Below are 12186 nucleotides of genomic sequence, written 5' to 3' on the forward strand. Positions count from 1 at the left end.
TAACCCCTCTTAGCATCATCCATCCTGCTCTGTGCTTAATTTCTGTGGCCTTTATATAGGACAAAATCAGGCTGCTCTTGAGAGTTCTTACATTTTTTAAAGGCCTTATTCCTTGCTTGGATAGATTCTAGAATCTCATGATTAAACCAAGGGCTAGATCTCTGCTTTACCCTGACCCATCCAATGGGAGCCATCACATTCACCATATCAAGGAATCTACATTTAAAGACTTCCCAGGCACTGTCTACCCCTACACTATCCAGCACAGGTTACCAGTCAATTTTACCCACTTCCTCCCTAAACTTTTCAATACAGTATTGTTTGAGTCCTCTGATTCTAATGGTTTTGTGACACTTAAGTATATCTTTAAAAATCCTCCATGTGCAAAATGTAATAAAATGATCACTGATTCCATATACTATTACTCCACTTCAGCGATATTTTAGATTTATCAGAAACCAATATTAAGTCAATCGTACTTTGCACTGTTTCACATATCCTGGTGGGATCTTTTATGATTTGGGTCAGAGCAAGTGATGTACAAAAGTCCATAAATACATGTGGGTTGGGCTATTCTTTTTGCAGACATCAGTTTTGAAATCCCCTAACAAAATGATTTCCTTCAGTAGGGAATCATTACAGTTTGTCAATGGGGTGTGTGTGTGTGTGTGTGTGTGTGTGTGTGTGTGTGTGTGTGTGTGTGTGTGTGTGTGTGTGTGTGTGTGTGTGTGTGTGTGTGTGTGTGTGTGTGTGTGTGTGTGTGTGAGCATTCATCCTTCTCTAAGTGGCACAGTCAGTGTGCTGTCAGCCCAGAGTCAGGGAGCAGCCTGATCACAGGGAGAGTGTGTATGAGTATGAATCTGTGTATGTACAGTATGTATGCATGTGTGTGTGTGTGTGTGCGTGCGTGCGTGCAGCAGCTTGATCAAAGAGAGAGCAGAGCTTTTGAAGTCTCACAGGGACTGACAGCTCGGAACCCCATGGGAACCAGTTCCCTCCCCTCCATCCCCTCCCTCCACCCCTCCATTGCTCTTTACCCCACACTACCCTCCCCCTCCTCTCTACCCATCCACTGTTTACTTTCCACTCCCTCTCTTTATCCCTACTTTCTCTCAGCATCATCTCCTGCCATCTTTCTTCACTTGGATGCTCTGATGGAAGCATGGAGAAGCATACAGACACAGTGTTGCTCTCTCTCTCTCTCTCCCTTTACCCCCCCCCCCCTCTCTCACTTTACCTCTTCCTCTCCCCCTCACTCTTTCCTGCGATTGTAAGAACAGAAGACACTTTGGAACCTATCTATCATCTAACACACCAGGTAGCGTGTCATGATGGGTTGCCATCTCTCATCTCCCCGACAGCTAACTGACATCCAATCTGACTCTACAGCAGAGAGGGCCCTGACACTGACCTTCATCCTTCACTATGATTAGTGTGTGTGTGTGTGTGTGTGTGTGTGTGTGTGTGTGTGTGTGTGTGTGTGTGTGTGTGTGTGTGTGTGTGTGTGTGTGTGTGTGTGTGTGTGTGTGTGTGTGCGTGTGCGTGTGCGCGTGTGCGTGTGTGTGTGTGTGTGCGTGTGTGCGAGGGAGAGGAAGAGAGAGCGAGAGAGGAAGTGTGCCTGCATGTGTCACCCCTCAACCACAGGTCAAGGTGCAGAGGGATTTTGAATCAGTTATTTATTTTTTAATCTAGGTGTGTGTGGAGTGGCTGTTAAGAGGTGCACTTTGTCACAGTGTGTGTGTTTGACTGATCTTCTCTCTCGGGCACCAAACACGCCCCACAAATACCTCCTGACATGCAAATTAAGGAGAATATAAACAGAGCGCTACAAATGAGACATCCATCAATGACTGAAGGTTCCACCCGACTCAGCATCGCTGCAGCAACACCAATCACACACACTGTCACTGGGAATGATGGAACGCTGCTTACCCTCCCATCTTTTCTCCTGGCAACACTCCTCTTTCTCCTCCTCCCTCTAATCTTTCACAAATTCCCTCTCTCCTAACTCTTTCCTCTGCCTCTCTCACTAATTCCCTCTAGCTGTCTGGTTTTCATCAGTCGCTTTCTTGTTATACCCTCATGCTCATCTTTTAACAATTTTCTGCAATTTCACATCTCTGCTTTCTCTGTCATCCCTCTCTTTCCTTCTCTCTGTCCTCCTTCCCTCCATCTCTCTCTCTCTCCGTTCCTTTAATGTCTCTGCCCTACTTATTTCTCTATCTGTCTCTCAAGCATTATGTCCTGTCAGTCTCTGTGACGTTTGCAAAGCCCTTTCTTGATAACAACAAAATCTCATGATTTTACCAATTTGACTTCCCCGACGTCCAATTTCAGTCATTCTTGAGCAATCTGCCTGCTTAAATCAGCAGTTGACTGCAGAGAGCCTTACAGAATCCTTTCCCTCCCTGCCTACTTGGGTTTCAAATGCAATACACAAGATGTGACATTACAGAGGCTTTCTTTGTTTCATTGAATGATGATGCATCTGCGAAAACATTTTGCATTCATTAGTGGTGCAGCTACAAACCATTCTAACTGTGACAAATCAGTCTAACTAACTTTGAGTCATTATACACACTGTGGGGTCCTATATATCATGTAATCACTTCTGTTGAATTCTGTGTGTGTGTGTGTGCGTGTGTGCGTGTGTGCGTGTGTGTGTGTGTGTGCGTGTGTGTGTTCGGTGTGTGAATTGTACATAAATTACAATTCACACAAGCACGCATGCACACAAACACATTAAGGACGATGCCAATTTTAAAGGGCAAATATAAACTGTGTGAGTTCCCTTTAAGAAGCCAAAAGCATTGGAATGGAAAGAAAGGGCTTTTTAATGGAAGTCAAAAGCAGAGAAATTCTAGATCAGGCAAGCTCACTCAGTTTAAATCTCATGCTGCTTTTCTGGCAAGAAGGCGTGTAAAGAAAGACATCCGTTCTAAAAGTGGACGACCACAGGAGCACACATGAGCACACAGACAATGATTTAATGTATACAACTACAAAATTACAAATGTCTCTAACACGGTATTGTCACGTTGTAGATTAAAAAGTAAAAAAGTACATAAATAGTCATTTTAGGCTGCATTGTGTCTGTCTGTGTTGTCTCCCCTTGCAGTACGGCACAAACTATGGGTCCTGTGAATACACTACACTTAAACGTCAATAAAGACCGCCAGTCAATTGACACTATGTTGCCTCCCGGCTGCCTAACATAACATTGTTTTCTGTTCCAACATGTCGCCATGTTAGCGTAGCATGCTAATTACTACACCATAAAGTACTGTGGTCAGCCAGCCACCCACGGGCTAGCGCGAGAGCCTGGACCTCAGCTCAGCTCCACATACAGTAGGAGTTAAAAGCGCTATATGGGATATTTACAGGCGTTTTTATACATTTTTACGAGTTATAATTTCTCCAGCCGAATCTCCCAGTTTAAATGGCAGGGCTGCTGTTTGAGTGAAATACAAATCCCAGATTGTGGTTTTAAGCGCTAAGCTAACCCCGTGTCACACACACAAGGCTCAACCCAGAGGCCATATAACCATGGCATTGGCATACTGCAGTCTGCCCTAACTGGTACCTCTGTCACTCAAACACATGCACACACAAGGCTCAAACCAAAGGCCATATAACCATGGCATTGGCATACTGCAGTAACTGGTACCTCTGTCACTCAAACACACACACACACACACACACACACACACACACACACACACACACACACACACACACACACACACACACACACACACACACACACACACACACACACACACACACACACACACACACACACACACACACACACACACACACACACACACACACACACACACACACACACACACAAATAATTAAACAGGAGTTATTCAATTCTATATAGGATCTCAGAGTGTGTATAATGACTCGGAAAGCAATGTCACAGTTAGACAAACAGTACAGTCCCGACCAAACTGGCACCTCTGCCTCCCCGTCACACTCTTGCTAATCTAACAATGAGTGGATGTTGAGTTTTTACAACAGTAAAAGTTCAGGCTCACAAGCTTTTTTCACTTTATGGAGAATGTAGTGGGGCCGTGGTGTATTGTTTTTCAGAGGGAGTGATATAAGTAGGAATGGCAGCGTTTCTGTGTATGTGTCTACCTGTGTTTCTCTGTGTATGTGGTTCAGTACATGGATGTACGATCTCTGTGATTACTTGTAGTAGTTCAGAGTGAACTCTTATGACATTTTATGGAATTGTCCTCTCAGCAATGCTGTCTTCTCATTATTGCACCCAGCCCACCTCCTCAGGTCATCACACACAGATGGGCGTTGGCTGGTTCGATCCGATTGGATCCGATTGAGTTATTATTAACTTTGGTTTGGTCTGTGGATTGGTCTGTGGATTGGTCAACAATTGATTTTGAATAGAAACAAGTCAGATCTGTAATAAATGGAATGAACGTCTGTTGTTCTCTCTCTTCTCCTCTATCCGGCCCATGGAATAAGGTTGGATGAAATGCTTCTCTTGTAAGCTTCCCTTGTAGGTCTGTTATGTTCATGCTTTGCTTTGTAACTCTAGGATCTTCATGCCTAGAATACTGCTTTTTAATGCTTGTTAATGCTTTGTGAAGCCTACGCTTATGCCTTGTATAATGTAATCATTCCTTTTACAATGTTAATTAAATGTTTTTGCCTTTGATAGACAATTCTCAGACCTTTCTTGATTGCCTAGTACTGTAACTCAACTATAGTTTCTTGCATATTGCTAAATCATCTTTATGGAGTCAGATAAACATTGTATTATGCTAATTGCCCATGTCTTATTATAGGTCACATGTGAGGTATATATAATACACAGTACACATATCAAATATTACCCCACTTCAGACATGAATGTGTTAACTTCTTATGGCTGCAGGGGCAGTATTGAGTAGCTTGGATGAAAGGTTCCCAAAGTAAACGGCCTGCTCCCCAGTCCTAGTTACTAATATATGCATATTGTTATTAGTATTGAATAGAAAACACTTTGAAGTTTCTAAAACTGCTGGAATTATGTCTGTGAGTATAACAGAACTCATATACTCAAAAAATCCAAACAGGAAGTGGAAATTCTGAGGCTGGTCGAGTTTCAACCAAGATCACATTGAAATCACAGCGAGATATGAATGAGTATTCACTTCCAACGGCTTCCACTAGATGTCCACAGTCGGTAGAACTTTGTCTGATGACTCTACTGTGAAGGGGGGCCGAAGGAAACAGGAATGAGTCACCACTGCCATGAGGTGAACATTCTTTGACCACGCACGCTCACATGAGAGGCAGCTCCGTTCCATCGCTCATCTGAAGTCAATGTAGTTCTCCGGTTGGAACGTTATTCAAGATTTATTTTAACAACATTCTAAAGATTGATTCAATACGTCGTTTGACATGTTTCTACTGACTGTTACGGAACTTTTGGACATTTCGTCACGTTTTAGTGAACGCGCTTTGTGACTTTGGAATTGTTTACCAAACGCGCTAACCAAAGTAGCTAATTGGACATAAATAACGGACATTATCGAACAAATCAAGCATTTACTGTGGACCTGGGATTCCTGGGAGTGCATTCTGATGAAGATCATCAAAGGTAAGGGAATATTTATCATGTAATTTCTGGTTTCTGTTGACTCCAACATGGCGGCTAATTTGACTATTGTTCTGAGCTCCGTCTCAGATTATTGCATGGTTTGCTTTTTTTTGAATTTTTTTTTGAAATCTGACACAGCGGTTGCATTAACTTCTTATGGCTGAAGGGGCAGTATTGAGTAGCTTGGATGAAAGGTGCCCATATCAAACGGCCTGCTCCTCAGTCATAGTTGCATATTATTATTAGTATTGGATAGAAAACACTGTAAAGTTTCTAAAACTGTTTGAATTATGTCTGTGAGATTAACAGAACTCATATTGGCAGGCAAAATCCTGAGTTGAAATCAAAACAGGAAGTCAGAAATCTGAGCTTGTATGTATTCACCAGAGTCCCTAATGAAATCCCCTTGAGATATGAATGATTGTGCACTGCCTAGGGGTTCCACTAGACGTTAACCATCAATAGAAATTATAATGAGACTTCTATAATGTTGTGGGAGAGAATGATAGCAGAATCAGTCAAGTGTCCATCAAGCAGCCATTTTCTGATCATGCTTTTTCCTCATGGTACTCACCTGCGTTCCATTGCTCACGAAGACAAGAAAGAATACTCCGGTTGGAACTTTATTGAAGCTATATGTTAAAAACATCCTAATGATTGTACTTAGTTTGAAATGTTTTTTCGACCGGTAATATCACTTTTTGAAGTTTTTGTCCGATATAACGCTGACCAGAATTAGCGCTTGGATATGTAAACCAGACGCGCTAACAAAAGAAGGTATTTGGACATAAAGAACAGATTTTTTCAAACAAAACAAACATTTATTGTGGACCTGGGATTCCTGGTGTGCTTTCTGATGTAGATCATCAAAGGTAAGGGAATATTTATCATATATTTTCTTGTTTATGTTGACCCCATCTTTGCGGCTGTGGTGTTTTACTTTTGAGCGCCGTCTCAGATTATAGCGTGGGTTTCTTTTTCCGTAAAGTTTTTTTGTAATCTGACACAGCGGTTGCATTAAGGAGAGGTATATCTATAATTCCATGTGTATAACTTGTATTATCATCTATATTTATGAGTATTTCTGTTGAAACGATGTGGCTATGCAAAGTCGCTTGATGTTTTTGCCACTAGTGAATCTAGTCATCTCAATGTAAACTCAGATTTTTTTATATAAATATGAATTTAACCAAACAAAACATGCATGTATTGTGTAACATGAAGTCCTATGAGTGTCATCTGATGAAAATAATCGAAGGTTAGTGATTCATTTTATCTCTATTCTGTTTTTTGTGAAGCTATCTTTAGCTGGAAAAAATGTCTGTGATTATTGTGGTTTTGTGGTGACCTAACATAATCGTTTGTAGTGCTTTCGCTGAAAAGCCTATTTGAAATCGTATACTTTGGTGGGATTAACAACAAAATTACCTTTAAAATGATATAAGACACATGAATGTCTGAGGAATTTTAATTATGAGATTTCTGTTTTTTGAATTTGGCTCCCTGCACTTCGACTGGCTGTTGCCATATCGATCCCGTTAACGGGACTTCAGCCATAAGAAGTTTAAGGAGAGGTATATCTATAATTCCATGTGTATATGTGTATTATCATCTACATTTATGATGAATATTTCTGTTGAAACGATGTGGCTATGCACTATCACTGGATGTTTTTGCCACTAGGGAATCTAGTCATCTCAATGTAAACTCAGATTTTTTTTATATAAATATGAACTTTATTAAACAAAACATACATGTATTGTGTAACATGAAGTCCTATGAGTGTCATCTGATGAAGATCATCAAAGGTTAGTGATTCATTTTATCTCTATTTGTGCTTTTTGTGACTGCTATCTTTCGCTGGAAAAATGGCTGTGCTTATTGTGGTTTGGTGTGACCTAACATAATCGTTTGTAGTGCTTTCGCTGAAAAGCATATTTGAAATCGGACACTTTGGTGGGATTAACAACAAGATTACCTTTAAAATGGTATAAGACACATGTATGTCTGAGGAATTTTAATTATGAGATTTCTGTTGTTTTGAATTTGGCGCCCTGCACTTTCACTGGCTGCTGTCATATCGTCCCGTTACCGGGATTGAAGCCATAAGAAGTTTAAAGGACACATAAAGACAGAATATGTCTTTGTCGGCCACCCTGGTTCTCTTCTTCAATTTTTTCTAAAACGGTCCTCCCTCTCCATCCTCTTTCTCCTTTCATCCTAAAGGACAGAGAGAGAGAGCGAGAGAGCGAGAGAGCGAGAGAGGGGATGTAGACTAGAGGAATCTGAGCAGAGCCACTGAACACATACAGTCAGGGCTTGACTTGGGACGAAAAAAGTGCAGAAGCTGTCTTTTTCCACGTCCGTCCATTAGATTATGGTCACCAAAATTCACAATGGCCTGCTATTGAGACCTCTGAGTATTTTAAGGATTCATACATTTTTTCCATGACTTTTAACCACATTTTCATGACTATTATTATAGCCTACGTGAAAAAGAAAGCATTATTGACACTTGAAGACTGCTGTGTCTTTTCCCATGTAGGCCTTCCATCTCTTGCCATTGTGCCATTGGTCAAGACACTTAACACCCCCCCCCCCCCCCCCCCCCCCCCACAGTTGTCAACATGTGGTCAACCCTCGATCTGTAGAGCTGCAGAGTGTGCAGGCTTGGCTTTTGATCCAGCCCTGAAACACCCAAGTCTGCTTATCAAGATCCTGTTGAGCAGCTGATGTTTAGGCTACAATAAGGTTAGATGAGGACGTGAACAGAAGTTCCACACCCAGTAGCTATCCTGGAGGATGGTTGATATAAAATATAGCAACATTACAACCAAACAACATTACAACATTACAACCAAATACTTTTGTTTTTATTAAATGATTCCCTCATTCAATGAATCAGGGATAAAATGGATAAGGTAGGCTACTTCAAAGCTAGGTATCTAACTAAACATGTTTATATATAAGGCTAAAATATTTGTTTCAGGGGAGATCTATGTGAAGAAATGTGTCAGTTACGCTACGTTGTCACAAATTACATGGCTACTGTTTTAATAGAGGGTTTTTGAACTGTGCAGATGTATTTAATTGGGAAGAAGGCGACATCGACCTTGATTCTTAGTTAGCTATAGTTAAGTAAGAAGATAACTGCTACAAGTTACGTTTTGAATTGGCTATCTTATCTAGTTAGTCTGTCTGTCATTATACTGTACCTGCTGGTGAAATGTCGCGCTCTCTCTCCTCTGGCCACTCGCACTGGCACACAAGCAGCACCCACAGACACACACTGAAGGGTCATTCTGATGGTGGCTTATATGTTGATTTTTCATTGATTGATAGGCTAATATTTAAGTGTTCCTTCATTAAATACATTACAAAAATGATGAAATAAATGCCTTCTCGTGACCTTACAAACCCTAATTTGACAACTTTCAACAGCGCGTCATCTCGAACTGACAGCCTACTGTCCCGCACAGATTCACAGACTAGTGGCAAATAAACCTGAACAAAGCCATATCCGAAAATGAAGTCCAAATAGCCATCGCTATTCAATGCAGATCCCGCCTTCATTCCGCTTTGATCAACCTTCTTTGCCTTGGTGTGTGCATCTTTGAGGCGCCGTTTCGGCTCGCTGGACAACTCTGGCCCCAGGAGAGTGCTTCAGCTGAAACTAGAGTGGATGACTGAGTAGTCTAGTGACTACCACTCTTGAACTTTTCCGGCAGCGGATGAGACTGGCAGAATGGGCAGCTACCCATCAGTCTGTCAGTTTGTCCACACATTCTTCAAATGAATGAGTCACAGCTCAATTAGGCTCTGTGAAGCGTAGGTGACATTATGTTGGAGGCCCGAAGCTTGGACGCCTTCCCCAAAATCAGGGTTGCAAATTGTAAAGAACTCCAGTGGCGGAGGAAAAGACAGAGTGGACAGTTTGGGCCCAGTTCTGGGACTGGAGCCCTGCTCTCTGTGTGGGTCCATTATGACCACAGGAGACCTCCATCCTGGCACACTGGGCTTCCCATCCGCTGATATCTCAATTTAGGCACCTTCTCGGTTCAACTCATAGACTACATTAAGCTTACTGCGTTACAGTTCTTGCAACTGAGATTCTCTGTTAGACCAAATTGTTTACCGATGTACATGGGGTTCCTGTGAATTCAGTCCTATAATTCAGTTAGGCTGCAAAACAGGCTTTAGATTTTTACATTTAACATTTAAGTCATTTAGCAGACGCTCTTATCCAGAGCGACTTACAAATTGGTGCATTCACCTTATGACATCCAGTGGAACAGCCACTTTAGATGGTCAGAATTGGAGTCCTATCGTTTCAGCCTCAAGCACCAGCAGGCACAAAGACGATGAATTAGCAAGTAAGCAAGAATTCAAGTCCTTGACCTTTTCTAAAAAATGTCAAACCCATGCCCAGTAAACACCAATGGTATCTATACAGCTATTGCATCCCAGAATCGAGCCATTCCATTTTTTCACTGAACTTCAAGCCCGTGGCTAACGCTGATGGTAGAAATAAAGCTATGACATTACAGGCATGTTTTCACAGGACTTCCCATAATCCAATCTTTGGAATTTTCCAAAAGCAGTTCCTAAGAAAAACTACATGACCTTGTGTGTACATTAGACTGCTTGTCCTGTACACCAGCTGAGGATGAATTGTCATACTATAGTCAGTCAGTATGATCTCTTTCTCTATTTTCCACTGTTCCAACTTCTCCTGTGGTTTAGAATATACTACCCACATCCTTTAACAGCACATGTAGTACCTCTGGTATTTCCCCCCCTCTATGGACAGATCTCCGTTCCCTTCATTCGACAATCAAACAGCAAGAGTGTACCAACCCCAACCCCAGGCCACATCAACCCCAGTCTCATCCATCATAGCCTGTCTGACGCGCTGTGTGTGTTCTTTGGGTTGTGAGCAGTCTGACTGAGTCTGGACTGGGATCAGAGGCCTGTGGGGGAGGAACTGGGAGAACCTGGGATCTTAATACACTAAAGTGGTTTCCTTTCATTCATTTATGCATTGTTCTGTAACCATAGGGGGGGAAGGGAGTGATTTGACAGTAACTGCTGATCAAGAAAAGGAAATCATATAATAGTCCACTATGGAATATTCAACTGATTGTTCATCATTTAGGTCTAAGCTTCATAGTAGATGTCATTCGTTGGTTATCATACTGTTACTGAGGATGTCCAGAACTGATAGGTTGACTTACCGAAGCCGAAGGCAGCAGGAGCAGGGATAGGAGCAGACTGGACAGGAGTGGACGTGTAGAGACCGGTCACCAGCAGACCATCAAAATACATACTGGTGGAGACAGTCACTGTGGAGAGACAGAAACAAGAGTGTGAAGTGCACTGCTAAGTTATTTGGTCATCTTTTCTTCACACACATTGGAATAAACACACAAAGAAGCAAGCAACAGGCAAAATAGTAAATTCATAACAGCGTGTTGGAATAGAGAGCACTAGTAATGTCTTTTTTTTTGTAGGAACTAACTTGTTGGCCAATCCTATGGTGAAAATAATTGTGTTTTTGGAAAAATGCTAAAAATAAGGTAAGTGGTAAAAAACAGGTTTGTTCTATGAAATAATCTTCATCAGCTAAAAATGTACATTTTGTGAAATTTGAAGCATTTAAAGTACGCAATAAAAATAAGTACATAATGCAGATACAGGCTTCATAATTCATAAAGGTCATGGCAACTGACTGATGTTATCTCATAGAACACAACATAAAGGTCATGTTAACTGACTGATGTTATCTCATAGAACACAACATAAAGGTCATGTTAACTGACTGATGTTATCTCATAGAACACAACATAAAGGTCATGTTAACTGACTGATATTATCATAGAACACAACATAAAGGTCATGTTAACTGACTGATATTATATCATAGAACACAACATAAAGGTCATGTTAACTGACTGATGTTATCTCATAGAACACAACATAAAGGTCATGTTAACTGACTGATATTATCATAGAACACAACATAAAGGTCATGTTAACTGACTGATATTATATCATAGAACACAACATAAAGGTCATGTTAACTGACTGATATTATCTCATAGAACACAACATAAAGGTCATGTTAACTGACTGATATTATCATAGAACACAACATAAAGGTCATGTTAACTGACTGATATTATCTCATAGAACACAACATAAAGGTCATGTTAACTGACTGATATTATCATAGAACACAACATAAAGGTCATGTTAACTGACTGATATTATATCATAGAACACAACATAAAGGTCATGTTAACTGACTGATATTATCTCATAGAACACAACATAAAGGTCATGTTAACTGACTGATATTATCTCATAGAACACAACATAAAGGTCATGTTAACTGACTGATATTATCATAGAACACAACATAAAGGTCATGTTAACTGACTGATATTATCTCATAGAACACAACATAAAGGTCATGTTAACTGACTGATATTATCATAGAACACAACATAAAGGTCATGTTAACTGACTGATATTATATCATAGAACACAACATAAAGGTCATGTTAACT

The 12186-nt window shown here is 40.9% G+C and overlaps 1 protein-coding gene across 2 annotated transcripts in view; it reads right to left on the reverse strand.

Moving 5' to 3' along the window:
- The window catches only part of LOC129866600 (reelin-like), a 293866-nt gene that overhangs the window by 211886 nt on the left and 69794 nt on the right, over positions 1-12186 (reverse strand). For both annotated transcript variants that reach the window (XM_055939357.1, XM_055939356.1), the window contains exon 2: positions 10852-10959. In XM_055939357.1, the coding sequence (XP_055795332.1) occupies positions 10852-10959 (108 nt within the window). The remainder of the gene's footprint in view (positions 1-10851; positions 10960-12186) is intronic.

The sequence above is a fragment of the Salvelinus fontinalis genome, chromosome 12 (genome assembly GCF_029448725.1).
Source record: "Salvelinus fontinalis isolate EN_2023a chromosome 12, ASM2944872v1, whole genome shotgun sequence".
Taxonomy (NCBI): Eukaryota; Metazoa; Chordata; class Actinopteri; order Salmoniformes; family Salmonidae; genus Salvelinus; species Salvelinus fontinalis.